This window comes from Lagenorhynchus albirostris, chromosome 2, assembly GCF_949774975.1.
Source record: "Lagenorhynchus albirostris chromosome 2, mLagAlb1.1, whole genome shotgun sequence".
NCBI lineage: Eukaryota > Metazoa > Chordata > Mammalia > Artiodactyla > Delphinidae > Lagenorhynchus > Lagenorhynchus albirostris.
Genome location: NC_083096.1, coordinates 144,467,828 through 144,494,076, shown reverse-complemented (window position 1 = coordinate 144,494,076; position 26,249 = coordinate 144,467,828). Strand labels below are relative to the sequence as shown.

Below are 26,249 nucleotides of genomic sequence, written 5' to 3'. Positions count from 1 at the left end.
GCTTGATCGTATCTCAGCAACTACCTTTAATGAGACACTGGGAACAAGAGAGCTGTCCACTTTTGAATCAGCATATTTCTAACCAAACAATAGCAATGGCTAAATCTTTAAAATGCCTATTTCTCTCAAGAACACTGCAAGGGAATATTTAGACTTTGGGAAAGAGATTAGCGATTTACATTGCTATCTTACTGATTTAATTTAAATGCTCTTCCAGACCAAACACACATGTGCTGAAGAGGCTACTAGGAAACCCAACATGGAGAGTTCCCTATACGTGCAGCTGACAGTGTTGACTGAAACTAAACTTGGAAATCCAGGGCACTAATGCACAATATCAAGCAATAAAACAGCATCTCTTTGGCAATATTTAATTTAAAAAAGAAGAAAGAGGTGGGCGAAGATCAGGCACTGTTTTGGAGGATCAACCATTCTGCATTTCAAAGCATTGGTCCCTGCAATATCCAGGTTACTGTGCTAGAATCTCGACTATTATATCGCAGTTGTGAGAGGGAGGGCAAAGATGTGTTTACTCAGTGATTAGGCCCTTAGAATAAGCCTCTAGCTCCTAGAGAGACAGCTCACCACTTATTCATTTGGGCCAATTCACAAAGCCTAGGAAGATTAAACATCCATGCTGAGAAGACAAGCGAATGCAGACGGTGAAAAAGAAATAAAAATTCTTTAAAAACTCTGAGATGACTTCATTATTTTTCCACAAGGAAACTTTAGGAAAGTGTTTAGTTAGAGAAAAACCCACATTGACCTCTCTCTAAACCCTTAATCTTTCCTTTGTGGTGGCATTGCTTTGTGGTAAGCGACTGGCTCGCCTCACCCCTCTTTTCACTAGAAGCTGAGAGAAAAAAGGCTCTGAAGAAACAGTTTTCGTTCTAGGGACACAAACCCCTGACACTGTTAAACATGAGATGCCAGGAAAACACACTTAAAAAAAAATTCTCACTTTAAGCTCTAAACTGTGAGAAAGGAGATGATACAAAGATATCAGAAAAGGATCTTCAGGTTGGGGGTACTCCCACAGTAGCTTTCAAAAGAGAAACTGAACAATCTTCAAATAATCTTTTCTCTCAAACACAGTAAGCTTTCAACAAAAATTTTTCTTCTGCTATTATGACAGTAAAAATAAGCAAAATATAAAGGCTCAATAATATGTAAATGCTACTAAATTTGGGCTACATAAATTTCTGATTAAATTATAGGCACACCTAAATGAACCCCAGACTCAGATTTCTGATTACTTTATTGAGCTCAACTAAACACAGTCCAAAACAGTGAGAACTGCATTCAGCATATCAGAAAATTGTTTTTGTGAAGAAACGGCATCTAGTACATAGAAAAAGCATAGGAAAATGTTTTGTTTTCCATTACTATAACCATTTTTCCCTTTGGCCCATTAATAATTTAGTTCAATAACATTTACAGAGTGCCTATGTGTTAGGCATTGAGAATACAAAGATGAATAAAACAAAGTTCCCTTGCTCTCTAAGAGTTGGGGGTGGGGAGGGGGTGGCGTATGGAGAAAGCAAAGAGTTAATTGCAGTATCATATGAGAAGCAGTAAGATTGGGGCATTAAAAAACCCTACATTTTATTTGTCCTTCCTAATTTGGCAGAGAGGTGTAAGTCTGGCTGACGACAAAGGCAAGCAGCCCAGCTATACTCTCCTCAGACTCCCTCTTTGTGATCTAGGTTTTGGTTAACAGTTAAAGGAAAGTCTCCAAGCATTAAAGTAACAGAAAGCTCTGTGCTAAACCCAGTTTTGCCACTCACCAGCTGTGTGACTGTGGGGGTTAGATGGGTGTTGTAACAATTGTGGATAAAGTAGGTAAAGTGCCTATTTACAATGCCTGGCCCATAGTAGGTGCCAAGTAAAATGCAGCTGTTAGGATCAAGATTCCGGAACTATCCATGCAAAATAAAGGATTTGAAAGCCATTTCAAGAGAAATGATAGCCATGAAAATGTATGAAAGATTATACAGCTCCTTCATTTCTCCTACTGGCCATAGTGTTTGGGATGCTTCATTGTGTCTGTGCCTTCAGGGCCTCACTAATCTTCACATTCAAACCCAGGAGCTAAGGTACTAAGTTGATGCTTAGGAAGTGCCAAGCTGACAGCAACCAGTGTGACTTGGCCTTGAGCTACTGTAGCTATTGTATTTAGACACTTAGCATCACAGAACCACAGAACATTGGAGCTGGAAGAAATGAGCTGGCTATGTCTCAAAATAAGCCAGGCACAGAGCAGACACTTAGAAAATATTTGCTGATGGACTGAAAAGGAAGTTGTCTAGTTTCATTTTAAGTACGAGAACATCCATAATCTGTGTGTTCAATGATTTTGAAGTTGATATGACAAACGATTTCTAGAAATGGTATTTCATAGTTTTTTCAGTATAAGAATTAAAATAAATTAAAAATAATTTCCTTTGTATAAATTGGGAGCTGATTTTATTTCTCCTCTTTCAGTTTCCCTTCTCCTTTTCTATCATCATTATCATCACAATAATAATCAGAATTATCGCTGTTCTTTTCGTTTAAGTTTGGGGGTGGTTTACTGACACAACCAACTGATATACTGATACAACAATAAACACTCTTTTATATTTTACCTAGATTTATCAATTATTAACATTTTGCCATATTTGCTCTATCATTCTTTTTATGCTTCTTTCCCTGAAACATTTAAAGTTGCACATATCATGACACCTCCACCCTACTTTAGTGTCTGTCTCCTAAGAAATAAGGACATTCCCTTACATAACCATAATTTCTTTAATCACACCTAAGACATTTAATATTGTTTACAATATTTACAAGTTAATATTGCTACAATCATCTAATACAGAGTCCATATTCAAAATTCCCCAGTACCTCAAAATGTCCTTTGTAGCTGTCTTATTTATTGTTTTAAATCCAGGCTCTAAATAGGATCATCCTAGTACACTGCCCATTTCCACAATCCTGTTCCTGTATATGGATATTCATAGGTCCAGCCCAGCACCCAACCATGACTCAAGATAAGCACACTGTAAGAATAGAGGCAGGGCAGCATGAAGCTACATTGTCTGGATTCAAATTCCTGCTTTGCCACCACTCAGCTGTGCAACCTTGGGAAAGCTACTTCTCTTTTCTGTGCCTTGGGTGACACAGTTCTGGAAGTCCAACACTCTGTCTAGATGGGAGTGATGACATGACTGCTATAATAGAGGTGGTCCTAGGGTCTAGGCATGAACAACAGATTGGCTGCTTCTTTATGAAGGTGATACTTGAGCTGAATTCTAAATTTAGGTGATAGTGAGGAAAAGAAGAGTGAAAAAGAGGAAAAGCAAAGAGAAAAGGTTGGGAAAGGCCCTGTGCTGTCAATGGCCTGATGTGTTCAAAGAACTCCAAGCTAGTAATTTTTGAAGAGTGAAGAACCAGAGTGCAGACGGATTTTGGAAAGAATTGTGACACTTTGCATTTTTTGTCTCCCAAAGCTGAGTTTAGGGACCAACAGGTAGCAACCAACTAGAGAGGTTCCAAAAGGAAACAGCCAGCTACTGAAGATGAGGAGATGCCAGGATGGTATCTTCTTCCTCTCACTTCCTGAAGCAGATGTTGGAATGGCACTCTTGAGGACACGGATGTACTTGAGTCTCACAAAGGGAGAACTCTCATATGAAAGTCACAGGTTAAACAAGCAAACAAACTGAAAAGCCTAAAGCAAAATCAAACTCTCTTCATAAAATAAGCTGACAAATGTTCATTGGGTATAGAGCTTTATCAGTTTTCATTGTTCAAATGGTAATACTCAGGTTATAAAATACCTTTGAGAAAGATAAACACGTCTAAAGTTTCTATGAATAAGGAAATTGGAAGCTCAAGTGACTGGCTGTTATAGCAAACTGTTTTTACTTTCCTTTTCTGTGAAATATTTACTTATATTGCTTGCCCGTATGGGGTTGTTGTCTTCTTTTTATTGATTTTTAGAGTTCTTCATAAATGTATATACTAGAGAAATTAAGTTTCCAATATCTCTAATAAAGATACTAGGCACTACTTAACATCAGAAATACTTTGATTTTCTTAATACAGTTATTTATAAATGATTGTAAATTACAAAGCAAATATAAAACCAACAGATTCTACTGAAATGCTTCACAGAGGAAAGAAAGGTCAGAACACATTACTGTAGGTCTATGACAAAAACAGTATTATTCTCTGTTTTGTTAGGTACTCCAAGAAGGGTGTGGGAGAAACAGGATACTAGAAGATACACATGTATAAAAAGGTATACAAAAGCTAACAGGCTGTGAAATGTAGGAGGCAAAAAGTTTGTAAACTACACTGTGCTATTATCATACTATGATTTTCTAATCATCACCTGACACCTCACAATTACACATATACAAACGCACACAGTTGCTCAGTCTCTGCCACCAATTTCTCCCCTCCCAACCATCCTACAAACTGCCACCACATTACTTATTCCTCTGACAGTGTCACCCTCTTCTTCAGAACTTTCAAAAGCTAATCACTACCTAACAATAACAAAAGTCTTTAGCTGGCATTCAGGGATTTCCATGATGAAATCCCAATCTATTTCTCTATTTTAGCCCTATTTCCTGCTGCTCCTTTACATGTACCAATTATGCAGGCGCACTCATCTTCTCTAACATGTACATCTGAATAACTTGGTTACTGTTAAGGTAAGGAGTCATTATTCCAAGGCGGGTTAATTGCCAGGATATTTTAATCTCCATTTCAGAGAAAATAAAATGGAGGCTTATATAGCTAGTCAGTATCAGGGTCCAGTTTCAAATCCAAATCTGCCTGATTTATTCAATGTCCATCTATTATAAGCAAACAATCTTAAAGCTGTTTCACATACATTTTGAAGACATTTTACTTATATTAATTGCTTGTTAATCCTGTGAGGTATGTACTACAATACAAATTTTTAAATTGATGCTCAGAGAGATTGAGTAACCTAGTTTTAATAGCACACAGCAAGTAAATGGGGACTCAGAATTCAAATATAAGAATTCCGATTATTTCTCTTTCTACCATACCTTTTATCTTTAAGTGAAAATGTTTAAGATTAGATATGGAACAAACTTCTTGAATTTACAGATGGAATACTTAAGAGATCCAATTTAGCTTTTTATCCCTTAAAAATAGGTAATATGAATAATAAATACTTTCTAGGGACAGGGAGGGCTCTTTGAGAGAAATGATACAAACATGAATAAAGTCTACTAAAAAAATCAGCCTTGCTTTTGATATTTTAATAAATTTTACCTATATTGCTTTTCAAATATGGTTATATGGTTCTCAAAAACATGGTGAATAGTAGTAAATTGAGAAGAATGTTTTACACAGCAGCATATCTTAAAACTAACTTAATTATTAACTAATTAAAAATAATTTTATTATAAACACTAAAGATTTTTACAATTTTAATTGGGTAGATCTGATTACTCAGCTGGAGAATTAGAGGCAAATTCTAAATATGATGCTAACAATATACTGTATGGTGGAAATATCTAACTACAGAACAGTATATTTGGTATGGTTGCACTTATATAAAACTTAGCAACTTTTTTACTGATATATACGTTTGGAGACTTTTTCAAAAAATCACATTTAAAAGTAAAAACATTTAATAGTGGTTATTTTCAGGTTTGGGATTATGAGGCAACGCATTTTTCTACTTTAAATGCATCTGTATTCTTTTCAACAAACATTTTACTTGTATAATGAAAACACATTTCAAAACATTATATTAGCATCATAGTTCTTATCTCACACATGTGCAGGATGCTGTCCTAGCTGTCATAAAAAATTACTCTAAAGACACTGTCTGCCTTTAAGGAATTTAAATTGAAAAGACAACAAAGACAAGATGAACAGACTGGGCATATTTTCCAAAGCACAAATAGGTTTGTTTGCCTGATTTTTCTGGATGATGGAGTGCTAGAAACTCACCAACTGCAGTTGTGGCTTCCGATTTGTATAGAGCTTATTTTGCCTAACAAATATTGACCAGTGATAGTTATTTAGGTTTCTTTTAACCTGAGGAAGTAGAAATAGCACTACTTTAAAACGGGCTGATTTTTAAAAATGAATGTAATAAAACTTGATAATGAACAAGCACTGTTAAAAGCAAAGCATTCATCTTAGTGCTATAAATACTTAAATGGGTTCTCAAAATTCCTCTGTGGAACTGTTCTTGGAGCTAGTTCATGAACAATCAGTTTTGTTACTTTATAACATTTCTCAAATTTGTCCAAAACTGTTTAAAAAGCACCTTAGCCATGATGCTGGGTGCATTTATTAATAGATCTCATTTAATCCTCAGAACAACCACATAAAGTAGATATGTATTATCATCTTTTTTTCCCCCTAGATTAGAAACAGGCTCATTACTTGTTTGGGAACAGAGTTACTAAGTGGGAAATCAAGACGTAAAGCACTGGTTTCCTTAATTTATGTATAATATTTGGAAACAGCACTGGGTGTGAAGTGAAGATCTAAGGAGGTGTAACAGGATTACTGAAATCAAAGCCCATTCTTCCAAAGGGCTGCTGGGAAAGGAACAATCCTTCCCATGGGACATAAACCCTGGCACTGGGATTTTTATTGCTGTTGATTTTCAGTTACTACAAATGTCTAATCATTCTCTAGGGTACTTTTTGTTGTGAAGAGAACTCAGGGACAGCAGAACTGAGAGGTGGGGAGGCTCTAAGGAGAAAAAGAAACTTCTTTAAGAAAGTCCCAGGGAATCATGGTGTGGCCAGTGGTAACTCTTCTGCACATAATTAAGGAAGCTAACCACTGGCTCTTACTTATCTAAAGATAAAATATAAGCTTCATTCAACAAATATTTTTAAATGCCAGGTAATGCCAGGGCATCACAGGCCCCTCCATGCTCCTGTTGCTGTTCCCAGCCTCATCATACCACGCAATCCAACTCTCTGTCTTGCACTTTTTTGCTCTCTGTCTTAATTTTTTTGGTTTTAATTCCCTCAATTGTAATCTTCTGGACTTTGCTTTTGATCTTCCTTCTGTTTAGAATTCTGTTATTTGCCTAAGTTTCATTTATCTTCTAAGATTCAGGTCAGAGATACCTCCACAAGAAATCTCCCTGAATTCTAAGGCAGATGAAGTACCTCTCCTCTTTGCTCCCATAGCATGTTACACTATATGGATCTATTTATATTGTCTTATCTTCCCTACTAGACTGTGAACATGTCAAGGGCAGGAAACCTCTACATCCTAGGTCCTTAATAGGCATATGATACATATTCATGGCCTTCAACTCAATGAACATCCCTAATAGTTAAGGGCAAGGGAGAAGATCATAAAACTGATCAACCCACTGTCAGAAGTCAAAACTCTGTCACAATATACTTAAACACAAGAACTTAGAATACCTGCTTCACTGAAGTTGGAGCTCTGCTTTGAACAGTATTGTAAATTCCTCATGAAAAAGGCAGAAAAAACTATGAGTACTCTCACCAAGTGCTCTCAAATGAAATCAGTCTGAAGCAGTTTTCATTAAGATGGATTGAATGTGGCATCGTGAGAAACACTTTATCAAATGTAGTGTTTTACTTAGTGATTAACTATATACCAGTTGATGAAGCTCCCCAAATCCTTTGTAATCCCACCACTCCAATAAACATTTAATGAGTATATAAGTTCAAAAAGCCTAGCAGAGGATTTAAACCTTCAATCTTGTTTTTATTTACTCATGGAACTCAATTTCTCACTTCAAGTGAAGAATGCTGGTGCTCAAGGCTCATCTGTTGCCCTGGTAAAATTAATGTGCCTCCCACAGTTTAAATTAAACATGCGATGTTTAAGATGAAAGAAATTTAGTAACAATGGCAGGGTATCGGTCATTCTTGCCTTAAAATATTTGAACATCAGCAAACTGTTTTCTTAAAAATGATTCATTCAGAAGTTTAAAAAATATATTGAAAACGATTTGTTTTCACTCTCAAATGTACAGTCTGAAAAGGAGAGATGAAGTTTGAGGATTGAATCCTGTAGTATAGCAGTTAGCACTGAAAAGCTTCTGGAAGTAAGGTGATAGTAAAACACACTTACATGTGTTGGAACACCTGTACTCTCATTTGGCCTCCACTACTTACCCTTGATTTGTCTTTGGTTAAGTCATGTAGCTTTTCTGAGCTTCCTCATCTCTACAATGAGAATATTGATATTATATATCCCCATCTCACCAGTTTGCTGTGGGGTTCAAATGAGATATGCATAGGAAGAAGCTTCATAAACCACAGAGCACAATATAAATCTAAAGTAGCAGTGCTATTTCTATTCTTTCTATACAATCCTCTCTAATTTTGAAAGGAGATGTATATAATTTGGTTGATGACTATAATAAATGTCCCTGCTTAGATCTAATTTTGAATAATTTACCCATTCTGTGGATGAATTTTACTTAAGTTTAGGGCAATGTAACAAATGATACATAAACTGCTGTTGATCTTTAACCTGGGAAAGAGAAAAAAGGAAAGAAAAAAGCCCTGGACAAGGGGAAAAAGATAAAGACAGTTTAGGAGTCCAAAGAGGTCAATGGATTTGGGTATCAATCTAATATGAAACAAAACACATGAACCAATGATTTCCAGTTGTTAAAATACCAACACAGTCATCAAAAGCAAACAATCAATTGTTTCATTAGAAATACCCAGAAGTTAATAAGAGCTTACGTTCCTCTGGGAATCATCAGTCTGAATATATCCAAATGCCAATCTACTATACAAAGACACTCAATAAAAAGTTTTTTCATCTATTATATACTGTATATTTAAACAATGTATCGTCACAAAGTTATAATGTTTACAGTAGCTTTTTAAATGGAATCTAAAAGATGTCTATGCTCATTTGGGAGCTATATTTAGGTTATAAAAGGCCCTCACATCTTCCAGTTACTTCAACTGCTTAGCAATCTTATTGGAAAAGCAGAGACAAATTAATCCCAAATACATTCTTATCCAGGAATGAACTGAAAAATAGATTATTTTAAAGCTATAATTACTCTTTCAAACATATTTATGTTCAACAATAAGTGATTGTTTAAATATAATAACATTGCTGTACAATGAGAGACTTAATAACCATTAGAAATCCTGTTATAATAAAGTATTCAGCATTACTTACAAAGCATTCTTGCAACAAAAAAAAAAAAAAAAAAAAATTGACCTGAATCTAACAAAGCTTTTAGACTTAACAGCCATTTCTCAGGAAATAAAGAGATAAAGGAACAAGTTAAATCATATCACAAGGAAACAATCACACAAATCCAGAATCTGGAACAATCTGTAAGTCATCCAGCATGATTTCTTCACAAAGCAAATGTCATAAAAAGGGGTGGGTGGGGGAAAAAAGCAGGTGTCTGCTTAAAAGGGTTTAAGAAATCTAACAACCAAATGTAATTTGTGATCCTTGAGTGGATCACGGTTTCCAAAAAAAGAGTCAACTGGTGAACTTTGAATATCCACTGGATACTAGATGACATTAGGAAATTATTGTTAGTATGTTACATGTGACAATGGTATTGTGATTCTGTAGGGGAATGTCATTATTTTTGGAAAGTGCATGCAGATGTTTTCAGGGGTAAAATATGATGTCTGTGATTCACTTTGAAATGGCTTAGCAAAAAATAATTAATATATAAGAGTATCCTAAATGTTTTATGCAGTTTAAGTTTTAATAATTTCAAAAGTTTAATTGCTAAAGCTCCATTAAAACTTCGGGATGCCCTGTATACAGAAGAAGCAAATATGGCAAAATTTTAGTAATTGTTAAATCTAGGTATAGGGGATTTAAGTGTTTATTGTACTACTCCTTTACTTTTTCTGTATTAAAAATTGTTTTAATAAAAGTTAAAATATTATAAAATATAATTAAGTAAATGATCATATAATATTAAAAGGTGAAGATAAGCTGTTTTAACAGGATTATAACATGACCAATTTTATATTAAATATGCATGTGTGCTGAATGAAATAAATATATGGAAAGAACATATAAAGTTAATCTGTGTTAGAATATATTCTTTTAGCTTTTCAGTATCTTCCATAAACCTGTACTTATGGAAACTATAAACCTGTATTACCATAAATATATATTTCTTCAAAAATAAAATCCATTTAATATAGATTTAATAGTAAAAAATAGATGTTTAAAATTGCCTTTACAACGGGCTATTCCACTATTCTTAGGGTAGAGAACAGTTTATGTTTCTTAATCTACTTCATTGAACTGTCAATGATAGATCTAAGCTTGATCACTAATTATTGTCTTGGAATTCAATTTTTAAAAACTGTTTAAAATGAATGTTTCTTTAGGTCAGAGTTTAACATAAGTAGAAACTAGAAATTTCAGAGGCATCCTTGCACTCTATTCTCAAAATTCTTTGTCCTCTTTAATTCCAATAACTTTCCCTCTAACTCCATCTACACCTTATTCCTTCCTTCTTCTCTCTTTTTTCCTTCATTCATTAAGCATACAGAGTATTTACTATGTGTAGGGATGTAAGGTACATTGTCACTGCCAAAAAGAAAATCAAATCTCTTGAGAAGACATATATATAAAAGAGAGAGAATGGATAATTAAAAGCAACGTGTTATCATTGCAAAGTACTAAAGGGTGGGTGTGGAAGAGTAGGAGTCAACCAGGTAAAGAGCAGGATGAAAGGTATTCCTGACAGTGGGGCAGCATGAAAAAAGAGTTAGATTATAGGGAAGCACAAATTGTACACTACTGCTAGATTTATTAAGTGTAAGGCAGGAAATGGGAAGAGCTGAAGTTGTACAGATAGGCAGGAGCCAGATAACTGGGGTCTCGACTACAGTGTCAACATATAAACAGAGCAACCACACAGAATCTTTGTGCTCAAAATGTAACTTCTGGTTTCTTGTTACATACTTGGATCTACTTGATTTCAAGATCACAAGATCTTGTGATCTACTTGATTTCAAGATCACAAGATCCATTTCTATATTTAAGGAAAAATCTTTTTGTTGTCTAAAATGACTTTTAGGAAAAAATACTACAGTTATAAGATATATACTATTAGATGGAATAATCATTTGGGGAAAAGACTGAAGGACAAATCATTTAGCAAGAAACTGTCGATCACATAACTGAAAAGAATACGAACACGTAGCCTGGTCCCTTCTAAGCATGTCCACCCCTTGCTCCCCCTAAAAAAAAAAACAAACCCCATTTCAGAGCTTGACAAAGACTTCTGCAGAAGCCAGCAGTACCCTATCATACTACTGCCCCTCTGAAATGGGCATCTTGGTGATGATTAGGTTGGTAGATGAACCAGAAACAATATCAAGTCTTCAATCTGAAAAAAACAGAAAACATCAAGCATTGCCTCAGGCCTGGTGGTAAACCTATGGGATACACTTTTGAATCAGAAAAGGTAAGATTCCACTTACATCTCGGGCTTTCACATAGAAGGCCTCTTGAAAAGTTGCTTCTAATGAGCCAATAAAAAATACAGGATGGCAGTCACCATATCTATAGGAAAAATTGTGTCTATTAATTAAAATACATTTCAAATTTCACAAGTCTAACCAATGAGTTTTAAGTAAATGTTGGGGCTAATGTCTCTTAAGTATAGACAAAACATTAAAACATTTCTTTAAAGGGTTAGGAATGGGCTTCATTAGTTTTTTGAACTCTTCTTGGCCTATACCGATATATCAGAATACTGGAATTTTAAGTACATCTAGCAAATGGACTTAATGAGTGCTAGGAAACCATGCCATTTACAAGTAACAATTCCTGGTTACCCACTTCCCTAAGATTTTCCTAGTTACAATAGCCTTAACTTTCCATTTTAGTTCATTTATTCTCTAACACAGAGGGAAAAAATGGTTCCTTGCTAAGTTTCCAAATTACATTACCTCAGAAAATAGAACTAAAGAGAAATATTGTTTACATGAAAATTTAGGTTTAAATAGTTAAATCTTTTTAAACACCTCTAGGCGAATCTCAAAGGCATAGAAAATTTTATATTACACTATTAAAAGAAGAAATGCTAAATGATTCCAAAACAAAAATTAAAAGAAAAAATTCACTTATATCTAAAATTTTTAAATTATTTTTTTATTCAATATTACTTTTAAAAGATTTTGTTTGTCCTAGGATATACTAAAACTTAGTATCCTATGACCTAGTCCTTTTGGAAATATAGTCAAGATATTAAATTAGTAATCCATTTATTATGCTTCTATAAAGATATAGAGATAAGATAAATACATCTCTGAAGTGGCACAGTCTACTAGTTATCTGACTTGAATACTCTGTATTCACCATTAGGACTATATATATTGATAAATGTATCCTTTGAATACTTTAAGAAGAAAGTGAAAACAATCTATGATTAAAGTTGCTCCAGAAAAATCACAGTAGCATTAAAAGAACATCAATTTTATATAGTTAATGTCCTAACCCTACCTTGAAGAAAACTCTGCTGTAAATTGTAATAAGGCATCTCCTTCATTTTCTGCGTTTTCTGGCACTAAAAAACAAACAAAAGAAAAAACAAAAACAAAAAACCAAAACAAATAGACACAAAAAACAAACCACATAACATCTAATCCCACATATAAGAAATATATTTAATCAATAAAGAGGAATTAAATTTTAGTTTCTGTGATACATCTGAGGAGACATTTTAACTCGACATACATTAGAAGATTTCATCAAACCTTAAAAAAGAACCTCAAAAAAATTTCAAGCTCATAAATTTTTGAAAACCAACTGATACAATCCTGCTAGGTGTTGAAAATATGTGCCAGTCATCAATTATGCTTGAAATGACATCTTGTGATTAAATTATATAAAAAGTTCTCAAATTATTCTAAAGATCTTATTAATCAGGAAAATAGTCATTTTATGTAAATATCACATCTATTTCTGCCCATGAATGTCGCCTAATTTCACAGAGTAAATGAGCCATTTATGGACTTATTTTAATAGTCATTTTGTATATAGCACCACTTATGATCTTGTCAGGTGCAAGTGAGGGAGATGGCACATTTAGTTTACTTCTTTCCTTCCAAAGATGGGTACCAGTGAATGGAAAAGTAATATAACTACTGATAAAACTGATATCTCCAATAAGATGTGTGGTGACAAGTACAGTCACAAAAAGTACAGCTATTTTGTTTATCAATTTCTGGGTTTAAAGTAAAGAGACAAACTCATAACTAATCATACATGTGAAACAAAAGTTACATTCCCTTGAGTTTTTAATGAATTTTACTAAAGTATTGGGAATGGTTGGGCTTAAGATCAAAATTCAAGAGGCTCTAGTTCCTATGAATAATGTCTACTTCTTATATTTTCTCTCTCCAAACCTGAAAGTCAGTAAGAGATTTTTAAGTTCATTGTTCCTCATAAGTTTCTGCACTAGGAGGGAGAATTACAGTGCTGGACCCAAAGAGCTATTAATACTCACTCATTGGAGATTTCCTCAAGGCAGATGAAGCCATGCCGAATACTTCTCCATCATCCACCCCAAATTCGGAAGCATCTTCAAAGTCATCTCCATCACTATCACTAACCATATGAACATCGGTGCTTTGCTATTTAAGGAAAGTCCTATGATTAGTTTCATACTGACTTTAGGAAATCAAATTCCAAAATATAAATTATGTAATTACAATAGGACATGAGCATTATAAAAGTTTTATTAAATAAGAAGCTATTTGCTAGAGTGAAGCTTAATATTTCTCATTTTAAGGCTTACATATATTTCTAATCTTGCTGTGATATCCCTAGACTAAAGGCTAGAGCCTGAGTGAAAAAGAAGAATGCTTACAAACTCAATGAAGACTGGGATTTTTATCTGTTTTACCCCCAGCCTATGGTATACAATTAGGTGCTCAAGAAATATTCGCTCAATAAATGAAGAAATGGGTACAATCTAAGAGGTCAAAGATAAATAAGCTATACGAGTCTTTCAAAAAGCTCATGGTAGTCTAAACTTTTGGGCAGAAGTAATGGTAGCATTTAAAAATTTGCCTCTTCCCTACTGCAATGGTTCTCAAATTTCTCATTAGTGAAATATGGTACACTATCCCCATGTGTTATTGGAAGATAACATGAAATACACTATATACGAAAGCTCTTTGTAAACTGAAGGCCATTACATATGAGATGTAATAATGATGCTTCAATTCAATAAACATTTACTGAGAATTTACTACATGCTGGGCACTAATAAATATGCTCCGTTTATTTTGTTTTCAGCAACATCCGTTGAGATATAAGGTAGTACAATGAAAAACATCAGTTTCAAAATATGAACTTGGCTCCTGATCTCTAAGTTAGAATGGGATTTCAAAAATACTGAGATTTCAAACATTTGAACTGAGTTGTGAATACTGACCAATATTAATGTCTTGGATATGAAGGGGGTCCCAGCAAGGTAACTGGCTAAGTGCCTATCTGTACCACGTTTAATAAATAAAGTCTACAAAGACCATTGAATAAATGAAATTTCTATCTTTCAAAATATGTTGCTATGTACCTAAATTATGAAAATGCATTAAAAGAAACTCAGAATCAAAGACTCATGAAACTTGGCTAGAGGGGATGTTAGAGTTCAGTCAGTCATAGAATCATAGATTTTAAAGCTGGAAGGGATTTTAAAGATCTCTCACTAACGGTTTTCAAATTTCTTTTCACAGAGTTACCTCCCTCCCCTAGCACCAAGCAAAATATTATGTAAAATTATAGTGCCTACAATAGGTAAAAGTAAAGCCACTCTGGCTGATGTAGAGAGAGAGCAACAAGTAGCCTAATGCTCCTGGCCTTGGCCTTTTCTTCCTCACATCCCTTTGATAGCTGGGGTACCTCTGAAGGCTCTCAGGGCACTACGGAACAATTTTTAAAACTACTAATCTAGTGAGTCTAACAGCTCCAAATAAGGAAGGCAAGATATTTACTCCATATGACTCAGCAGGCTTAGCATTTCCTCCTTGGGCATAACCAAGCATTAATGTCCATAATTGTTAACATTTTCCCTCTTACCTTAAAGACAGTTTTCCCAATGGTTTGAATAGAGAAGGAAATGTACATATACTTACTGGATGAATAAAAATGAATGGTCCTTGCCCTAAGCATCTATCTGCTATTCTGACTATACCACTATTTCTCACAGAAGCCTTGGTTCTACTTGTACTCCTAATGCTACTTTAGTGTTTTGCTTTATAGAGCCAAGACCTCCTCTTGATTTCAGCAATTCAACAGCATAAAAATTCAAAACCCTTTCTCATTTCAAAACAGTGAAGGAGCCTCCCCTTCAAAATAACACATTTACTAGGACTATAACTGTACTTGAATTCCATCTGTTTCAGGTAGGCAAATATCTGGAGCATGAACTTCCCTTGAATTCTTAAATGGGTAAAGGCTCAGGATCTAAAAGGTACACTACACATTTCTTTAGGGTACTTAGCCAGGTTTGCAGGCAAGTGGAAAGAAACAAAAGTCCAGTATGACAAACTTTCTCACATCTTCTGTCAGCTAGGCTATCATCTCAGCCTTCACTTAGTCTTACCTAGTACTTACCCTCCCTTAAAGAGGCATTAGATTAAGAAGGAGGTTTGGAGGACACAGGGATGAAAAAGAAAGGAACTGTTCTATATATCATCTTTTTTTTCTCATTGCTTTTACCTTACTCCTCCACATCTATCCTCTTTCTTCTAATCCAGCTTTCAGTCAAATAATAGCCCCTTTCCATAATAAGAGGACTAGGACAGTGATTTTAATTTTGTGCCTATGTAATGTATTATTTTGTCTTCACAAAGTACAGAATTCCCAACTCTCTTAAGATCCCAGAAAACAAAATCCTACAACAATAACATCTTCAAAGGGAGGTATCTAAAAAGCCGATTTTGTTGAAAAAAGTATATTTTGAATATGAATTATTGAAGTATCTGCAAGAATGAGCTACTTAATTATGTATAAGGAACTCCCAATCTCTTTCTTATCAGCCATCTAACAGGTTAGGAAAATCTTTTTCTAAAAAATGAGATAAACAATCTTTTTTCATTAATGTTTGCTGATGAGAATAGATAATCTCTTGGTTCAGTCATGGTTGCTCTAAAATTCTTTGAAACCAGGGAAGCTATTTATTCAAAATTTTTTAAAAAGGTAAAAAAATTAGTGATTCTATTTAGGCTCTCTATTGCATTCATTTATTCCCTTTATCATTTACCATACATTCATAAACCCTACTAAATGCTACATTGCCTGGACTTGAGTGAAAGATATACAGTGTATGTTCTCTCAAGGAATACAATATATATATAGTTAATTATAATACCTAACAATAAGTGTTATGACAGGTAAGTTCAGAGGAGAGCACCTAAATTATTGGGAGTGGGAGGAATCAGGGCAAACTTCTTAGGAAAGGTGATAACCAAACTGCTTGAGACAAAAATTTAGAACTCATACATGCATAAGACAAGCTTATAATTGAAGCTGATATTTCTTTCACCAACTACTTACCATGTCAAAGAACCAGGTTAAAAGCTTGGGATACAGAGAGAAAACATGGTTCCAAATTTCAAGAAATTCCCATTTTAAAGGAAGCTATATTTAGTTGCAAATATGTCTTTTCCAGTGTGTTAAGAGACACAATAAAAGTATAAGCAAAGACTATTGGAGAATAAAGGAAAGAGTGATTAATTACTTTAGAAGACTGTGCAAGGCCTGACGCAAGTGCTAATATTTAACCCATATCTTTAAAAAAGATATCAGTGTTGTGGAGTGTATGTAATAGAAGATTGGTGGGGAGGGAGTTGTACTCTAGGCAGAGAAAAAACACAAGCAAGAAACTGGATATTTAAAAAATCAATAAAGAATTCCAAAAAACAAACTGAATCATCAGCTCTATGTATGGAAGAGGAATGTGGACTGGCTATAAGGCTAGAAAGTTTTCATGAAACTAGATTGTAGTAGTCCTTAAATTGGTACACTAAGGTATTTGGACTTTACTCTGATGGCAATAGGGAAATCACTAAAGGTTTTTAGGTGGAGGACTGTTCAAGGGAACAATTCTGATGTGTGTGTGTGTGTGTGTGTGTGTGTGTGTGTATCTGCGTGTGCATGTGCACGCATGCGCGTGTGTTTGCAGTGGTTTGGCAGCATATGGCAGATTAGACTTGAAGACATGAGAAGGGATACTTATTTCAATGTTCCAAATGAAAGAATTTGAGAGCCTATACTTTAGTAGTAGTGGGAATTCAATGAAGGGGACAGACTTAAAATATACTTCAGTAGAACTGATAGGGATTGTTGACCAATTAGATTTGAGGATGAAAAAAATGAAAGAGGCATATGAAACAAAAATTTCTAGTTTGGGTGACTGAGTGGTAGCGAAGGTCAGGTTTGGTGAGGAAGAATACTGAGGCCAGTTCTCAGATAGAATACATTTGAGGAAGCTGTAGGGCATCCAGGTAAAAACATCTAGTAGGCAACTGGAAAAAAAAAATCTTTTTAGGAGCTCAAGAAAGAGACCCAGAAAAGATTTAGATTTTGAAATAATCAACAGATAAATAATAGTAGAGGCTATAGAAATGAATAAGATCATTCAGTTAAAAATTAAAGGAAGAACAGTGATAAGGATAAAAGTTTACAGAATATATATTTCAACTGGTGGAGAAACAGTAAAAGAGATGGAAAGATAACTGTCAAAGATTAGAAAGGCAATTAAGAGGAAGAATCTGAGAAGTAAGGTGTGAGAAAAATCTCAGTGGAGACAAGCAATGTAAACAGATTCAGTAGGATGTGAATTAAGAAAGAGACAGTTATGGCACTATGACAAAAAAAAAACACAGCACAACAAAGAAACCTTGATTTATAATCAAAAGACCTAGTGTTAAAAAAAAAAAAAGACCTAGTGTTGAATACTTTGCCATTCTCTGTATGACTCTGGGCAAGCATCATTGCATCACCACTGTAGAAGGTGACATATTGACCCACAGAGTTGGCTGTGAAAGTGAAAAAAGGTGGCATAGCATGGTATTTTATAAAAACTATTTTCTCCTGTTCCATACTTCTTTTTACTGAAGTATAGTTGATGTACAATATTTTATGTTACAGGTGTACAACATAGTGGTTCACAACTTTTAAAGGTTATATTCTATTTATAGTTATTATAAAATATTGCCTATATTCCCTGTGTTGTATAATATATCCTTGTAGCTTTATACATAGTAGTTTGTACCTCTTAATCCCCTACCTCTGTCTTGGCCCTCCCTTCCCTCTTCCCACTGGTAACCCCTAGCTTGTTCTCTATATCTGTGAGTCTGCTTCTTTTTTGTTATATTCAGTAGTTTGTTGTATTTTTTAGATTCCACACATAAGTGATATCATATAGTATTTGTCTTTCTCTGTGTTATTCCATTTAGCATAATACCTTCCAAGGCCATCCATGCTACTGCAAATGGTAAAATTCCATTCCTTTTTATGGCTGAGCAGTATTCCATTGGGCTGGAGAGCTCATCGTGGGGCTCAGAACTTACTCCTGTGGGAGAACCTCTGCAATGTAATTATTCTCCAGTTTGTGAGTCGCCCACCTGGGACTATGGGACTTGGCTATATCATGAGTCTGCCCCTCCTACCCATCTCATTGTAGTTTCTTCTTTATGTCTTTAGTTGGAGGAGATTTTTTTCTGGTAGGTTCCAGTCTTCTTCATCGATGGTTATTCTGCAAATAGTTGTGATTCTGGTGTGCTTGTGAGAGAAGGTGAGCTCAGGGTCTTTCTACTCCGTCATCTTAGCCGATCTCCCCAAAACTATTATCTTTCTCTAAAAGTTAAATTCAACTTTAGTCACTCCGTAGAAAGAAGCCACGTTGTAGTGAGTTAAGTAAATAGACAATGAAGAAATAGAGTCAGCCGGTACAGATTACTCTAAGAAGCTTGGCTGTGAAAAAAAGAACAGATGAGCTAACGCTTGAAGGGGAGCTAAGTTTGAAGGAATATATATATATATATATATATATATATTTAGGATGAGAAGATCTGAACATATTCTTAAGATGAAGAGAAGGAAACAATAGAGAGGGAGAGGATAAAAATGCAAGAGAGAGCCCTTAGCCCTCCCATGTTGTGGGAGAGGCTAGTGGGGGTAGGATCAAGATAATGGGCAGAACATAAAGTCTAATAGCAAACACCTCAACTAATAAATTAGGGTAAAAAATTTGATGCTGACATAAAAATATTCTAATTTGAACAGTCAAAAAGGAAAGGACCATAAAAATCTTGATATATCAGATCAGTTGGGACAGTTTCAAAGAACAGTAGGTCCCTCTATGACTGGAATGAACAGTTTTTGTCTTGGGTTGACAATGAGCATTAATAAGGGTGAGGAGATGGGTTTTGGGGGAGACATGGTAAGTTCAGTTTTATACAGAGTGAATCTGTAGTGGACATTCAGATGGAGATGCTCAGGAGGAACTGGGTTATTATTTAGCTTGTCTGCCTGTGGTGAGTATGTGGCATTGTACCCATTGGCAAACAAGTTAAATACTTGTCTCAACAAGTTTTAAAAACTGAAACACAGATTTTTGGCAACTATCTGCATTCAATTTCATTTTGATAGGTACAAGCTCCTTTACAGAAAGACTGTAAAGACTTTACAGAAAGGCTTTTTCCACAGCCATATTCCCAGCACTTATGCCAGTGTCAGGTGTACAGTAGGTATGTAATCAGAATTTATTGAATGACTACTGATTGAATCTTTTCTGTCATTTAAGCCAAAACCTACGTATCCTTATCTCCTCCCTCTTACTTCTCCCACAGATCCTATCAGTCACCAATCCTACTGATTTTCCCTCCAAAATATATCCTGATCCACTTCCTTCTCTCTTTTTTTAACTAGTGATGTTCTAGTTGAGGGTCTCATTATCTTCTGCCTGTACTAGCACAATAGATTCATATCTGATTTCTCTGTCTCCAGTCTTGCTTCCTTTACATCTAGCCTCTGCATAGCAAAGTGCTTTTCTCTAAAATGTCCATCTGGGAAAATAAAAAAATCATTCCCCACTTAAAAGCCTTCTGTGCCTGCCCAGAGTTCAAGTTCCCAACTTGACATACAAGACCTATTCACCATTGTCTCATCTTTTATCTTGCTTTGTCTTGCACTTTATTTTTATTTTTTTTTACAAAGTTCTTTTTTTTTTAAGTCTTTATTGAATTTGTTGCAATATTGCTTCTGTTTTTTTTTTTAATGTTTTGGTTTTTTGGCCCAGGGCATGTGGAATCTTAACTCCCTGACCAGGGACTGAACCTGCACCCCCTGCATTGGAAGGCGAAGTCTTAACCACTGGACCACCAGGGAAGTCCCCTCCCACTTTATTTTGCATGAACAAACTGCACTCATGTCACCCCATATACTACATTATATCATGCTATTTCCTCTGAATGGAATACTATTTCCATGTTTCTTCATTTGTCTGACTGTGACTCATTCTTTTAATTCGATTTGGATGTCAACTGCTGTAGTTCCCTCCTCCCCCCGCTCCTTCTTGTTTTTAAAAAATATTCATTCACAGTTATTTATTCTGTGGCTGGTGTATACCAGGCACTTTATTTCATTTTATTTTGCTTTTTATAAATTTATTTATTTCATTTATTTTATTTTTGGCTACATTGGGTCTTCGTTGCTGCACGAGGACTTTCTCTAGTCGTGGTGAGCGGGGGCTACTCTTCTTTGCGGTGCATGGGCTTCTCATTGTGGTGGCTTCTTTTGTTGTAGAGCATGAGCTCTAGGCACGTGGGCTTCAGTAGTTGTGGCACGCGGGCCCAGTAGTTGTGGCTCGCAGACTCTAGAGCGCAGGCTCAGTAGTTGTGGCGCACGGGCTTAGCTGCTCTGCGGCATGTGGGATCTTCCCAGGCCAGGGCTTGAACCCGTGTCCCCTGAATTGGCAGGCATATTATTAAACACTGTGCCACCAGGGAAGCCCCTCAGGCACTTTACTAGGTGTTAGGGCTACAGAGGTAGATGAGGCAGACAAGTCTTTTGCCTAAAAACATCCTTGAAGGTTATAGAACCCTTCCCCCATACATGTGCTCCCCTAGTATCTTATGCTTATCTCACTTTTCTCATTAGTTATATAATACGAAATTTTCAGTTTATATTCATTTGACTAGCACATAGTTAAGTATTCAATAGATATCTCTGTAACTGAAAATATAAATCAATAGTTTTAACATCAACTGTATTTTAAATTTCTTTTTTTGTTATTCTTGGAATACCCCTCCTGCTCCTCCACTATCAACTGAGGATTGGACGACTCCTAAGGAACCTGGGTCCAGGGGGCCCCTATACTGTCCCACCCAAGCATCCGTGATGCGGAGAGATAGGTACCTAGCTAGGTACCCAGAAATATGGGAAGGTCATTGAAAGGGGACTTAGGAGCAAGGGGAGGATGGGAAGAAAAGAGAAAATATTAAATTGTCATAAGGAAAATGTATTTGCAGGGCTAGAAGGATGTAAGAAACAAAATTCCCCCAGTTAAAGAACACATAACTACAATGCATAAAATTCAAAACCTGAATTTAACTGCTGGTCTCAAGTATCTTCTTCTTAACTCAAGGCTGAAGATAGTCAATGGCAAAATGGTAATTATCTTGAAATACACGAAGTCATATAAGAGAAGGGTTAAAACCAGAAGAAAGAAGCAGAACCACTGGATGGAAGCTATAAGGTCACAGCTTCCAATTTAATATAAGGTTGATATCAACAGACAGAGATGCTCAACAATGGAACTGGTTGCCTCATGAGGACAGAACCCTGCCATTGGAGATAAAACACAGATACATTTTGAGTGAGCTTCTTTAGCACACAGACTGTGATCTTAATGTTTGGCATGTAGAAGACATTAGAAAAATGTTTAAATGAATGAGGGAGGAATGGATGGGAGAGTGTAAATCAAATAAAAAAATCCCTTCCAGTTTTATAATTCTATGACAACATAAAAACCAAGTCACAGCTTCTTTCCCATTTCTCACCAGTCCCCTGGAGGAAGTGGTATTTACAGTTAGCCAGGGAAGGAAAAATAATGGACTCATCCCAGATAATCAGATTTAAAGATATTCCCAAGGGTGGCTGTTTTAGTTTTGCAAAGCTCCCTAACCCTATTCTACCTTCTTCCATAATTAATCTAAAGTGTATGCCAGCCTCAAAAACGCTAGTCCTCAATACATGGCATTAACTTCTTTCCACTGAAGGGATTGCCCATATAACACATATAATGGTGAGGGTGAAAAAAGGAAATAAAATGAAGTGAAACAGTTAACTGTCATCTCTCAGAGCATAGAATAATTAAGAATTTTGGGTGGAGCTAGTTGGCTCCCTTTTAATGTTAGCAGATTTATCCATTAAAGAGTTGACGCATAACGTACTTTAGTCATTAAAAATATACTCAAGCACTAGAAGGAAATATTTCAATAAATTATTTCTGGCAACTTCTGCCAAGCAATGAAACCCTATCATTTTTCCTTCCATGAGCAATTAGTGAGATAAAGTGCTGGAAAATACAGTGTGGGCTCTTTAAAGGAAATTATCATTTTTAGAGTCTCGAAGGAAACAGTACAGTAGTATTTGTAGTAGGGAGAAAACCTCCCTTCCTTGTGGATTTCCAAAAACCGAGTAGCAAATTATCATTTTCACAGGATGATCATAGACTAGAACTTCACTTATGCAGTCCCTTTTCTCTTTCACATATTTAAGCGACATAAGTACATATTCAGAGGATGGCTGCAGAAGTCCTGTGGCAGCTTCCATAATGAATGTCTAAAATATATAAGTTTAAATAAATATTTTGCAACCATATTTTGCATAGAATGTAAGCGGGAAAAAGGTTTTACTGGACGAGCTCAAGCTTTTGAATACTTGGATCAGGTACTAGCCTAAAAAACACTGGTATAAATAAAGTTTTTTGTACTATTTATTTATGACCTCTGTTGCATGCACTTTTTAAGTCATGATGATGATTTTTCCTAGTACAGAGTAGCAGCTTAATAAATACTTTTAAAACATTTAAACTGTAATGTCCAGGCTCTCTTTCCCATTCCCTTATAACCAAAGTCATGGCTGGACACAGTGCTATTGTAGCCAAGGAAAAGATACTGTCTTTTAATATAGTTCAGACCCACAAAGACACATGCAGGCATATCACATACAGAAACATGTTCAATCTCCTTGCCCCTCTTTGTTTCTACAGCACCTTGTATGCACTGCCATCACTGCATTTATTACATTATGTCATTATTATTGGTTTACTAATTTATCACCTTTGAGCACCTTGATATAGGTACATTGTTATTCATCTTTGTCACCTAGTATTGAGGACAATGCCTGGCTCATAGAAGGTGCTCCAACTCAATGAGTTAAAGGACCTTCAGGATGAATCCTAATAAATGTACTCAACTATATGGTCAGCAGCAAAGAAAATTCCTTTGTTAACCTGACAGTTTTAAGTAAAAATTATTTCAACCAATCCACCCAAATTCTGTCTGTTTGAAACATGAAACTTACAGAACAAGAAGGAGCACATTAGCAATAATCTCGCATGGAAAGTTTCTGCCTTTAAGAATTTACTGAGACTTTATTCACGCTACATTAACTTTATCTATTCACTGCTGTGGCAGATAAAAAAGAATAGGAAGTGGGCATGTGAATGGAGGATAGGCCTTCTGTTCAATGAAAAGCAAGCAAACAGGCTTACCTCTTCGGATTGCTCCCGGGTCTGTGCAGGTGAAGATCTTCTTCCCACTGTAAGTCGATGGCACGGATATGAAAGCCCTGATTCAGCAAGACACATCTGCAAAAAGTAGAATCCATCATTTGTAAACAAAATGAAGTCATATTTCACAAAAAAATTTTACTTTTCAGGTATTTTCTATTATTTCTGAAGCAAGATTAGAAAGTTCACTCTAGTAGCCTAGGCATTACATTCAAAGGAAGGCTCTGAAAATTTGAAAATTTTTCCATATACGGATGTTACAACAGCAAGGCTATTTTTCATTAGACAATAGACTGGAGCTCCAGGAAACTGTAACAAGCTTAAAGTAAAGCTAATCATATACACCTCCCCACCGCAGCATGTCTGTTACTTTTCTGATTAGTAGAATAACACCTCTATTTCCCAATTCCCAGGGCAATACTTTATAAATCTATTTTGAAGGGTACTTGGAAGAGTGTTTGTCGAAGACATTTAAAAAAAACAAACACATTTCTATACATGGTAACAATGTCATTTATGCTCTACTCAATATTAATCCACAATTTCAGATCATTATAGCTGATGAGTCTATAATATATGTAAAGCTCCTAGCACAGTACCTGGCACACAGACATTCAGTTTTATTACCATTATGATCTAAAACGCTAACCAAATTTAGCCAAAACAATGAAAGTAATATATATTTATTTCTATTGAATTTTATTTTGGGTCTGATATTAAATATTTTGAGATTTAAATTAAATTTAGGAAAATATGAATGCATGTCACTTTTGTCTGCATAGAAGAATTAAAACAATATTAAATAGCCAAAGGACGGTATTTTTCTTTGGTGTCAGTAAAATGACACACATTTAATGTAATGATGATATACAGTGAAGTTCCTTTTATTCTTATTAGAAATAAAATAGGGTATCCACTAGCACACTGAAAGCATTCGTTGTAACTTTGGGGGAGGTGTGAATTAAATTGATATATGAGGAAACCCAAATCTCTGTAAATTCATAGGGACCAGACACAATTATGGGTCAGTCCTAACTACAATTCAAACGTGTTATAGTTAGGCTAATTATCTGAAGACAAATACTGGAATGGAAAATGCAAATGTCACCTAAATATCCAGGTATTTTCAATCATGTATGGTATGTGCTGTCGTATAGATTCTACAGATAAAAATCATGTGTTTTTTTATTGTTATCTTTCCTTTAGTCTCATTAGAGGTTTTTGTTTGTTTGCTTTTGCACCTAGATATTTTGGCATTGTACTTTACAAATGCTAAAAGGCCTGATTAGTAAAATAAATAAATAAAAGCAAAACTGCAATGACTGTCATTTCTACTCAATTATATCCATCAAAATAATTGTCGTAATTAGCTCAATTTATTTCATTTCAGTACAAATAAAAGCAAAGCTAAGCTGGATAAGAAGCACAGGCAAAATTTCAAGACACGCTGCCTTCATTTTTTCATTTGAAAAAAGTTCTCCTCCCTCACTCTGAAATCCTCTGGTAATGAAATAGTAATGATGGTAAATGTCACTGACAATCAGAAGCAGTGTAGTGTAATGGAAAGAGAACTGGAAGAGCCAGAAAAATCTCAATTTAAGTACCACCTAGCTTCCTGATCTTGGAAAAGTCATTTCTCTGTTCTAAGCTAGAGTTCCCTCTTCTATTAATTGAGGTGAGTAATCCCTGCCCTAACTACCTCAATGGACTTTTGAAAGGGTTAAAAAGAATCAAGTAAGAAAAGATGGCTTTGAAACTATACTGAAATAGGCAGAAGAGCTGTTATCACTCCAATGGTCATTATTTTTAGGACCTGGCGAAGAGGAATGGTGATTAACTTCCACTGTCACTACCTTTGCATACAGAGCAATCGTAAATTAAAAGAGGACATATTTTAGGAGGAGCTGGAGGAAGGCGCTCACTAAAAGTACATGGTACTACAAATGGGCTGGCTCTTTAATGGGCTTGTCTCCACAGTTATCAATATTAACCTTCCCCATAGCTACTAAAATTCCTGAAGATAAGAGGACAGTGGCCAGCACTTTCTCCTTAGTCCATAGCTGAACAAGTAGGCCTCACTCTACACTGAGGAAATTAAAGGGTCAAGAATTTCTATGTGCCCAGCATTGATTAAATATAAGGCATAGTGTCTGTTTTAAGGGAACAGATATACCAGTCAGGGAGACAAGAGATACACATAGGAACAGAGACAGAAAAAGGAATACAAATGAGGCAAGCTGGGATTATATCACAGTCTCAGTAGAGCTGGGGAACCCTTGGAAGGGACAATAGTTACTTAGAGAGTGATTTCAAGAAGTTAGGGCTACAGTAAAGGTTTGCTGGGTCTCATGACCAAAGCTGTAACAGATGTGAAGTCAGAAGGTGGAGGTTCCAGGCTGGCTAAAGCACTCAACGACAATGGGCAAAATCACTTAGAATT

At 35.4% G+C, this 26,249-nt stretch overlaps 1 protein-coding gene across 2 annotated transcripts in view; it reads right to left on the bottom strand.

Annotated features, from left to right (window-relative positions):
- FAF1 (Fas associated factor 1) overlaps positions 1-26,249 on the bottom strand; it is a 493,047-nt gene that overhangs the window by 113,917 nt on the left and 352,881 nt on the right. For both annotated transcript variants that reach the window (XM_060140108.1, XM_060140109.1), the window contains 4 exons: positions 23,792-23,887; positions 13,508-13,634; positions 12,502-12,565; positions 11,478-11,559 (listed from right to left, as the gene is read on the bottom strand). In XM_060140108.1, the coding sequence (XP_059996091.1) occupies positions 11,478-11,559; positions 12,502-12,565; positions 13,508-13,634; positions 23,792-23,887 (369 nt within the window). The remainder of the gene's footprint in view (positions 1-11,477; positions 11,560-12,501; positions 12,566-13,507; positions 13,635-23,791; positions 23,888-26,249) is intronic.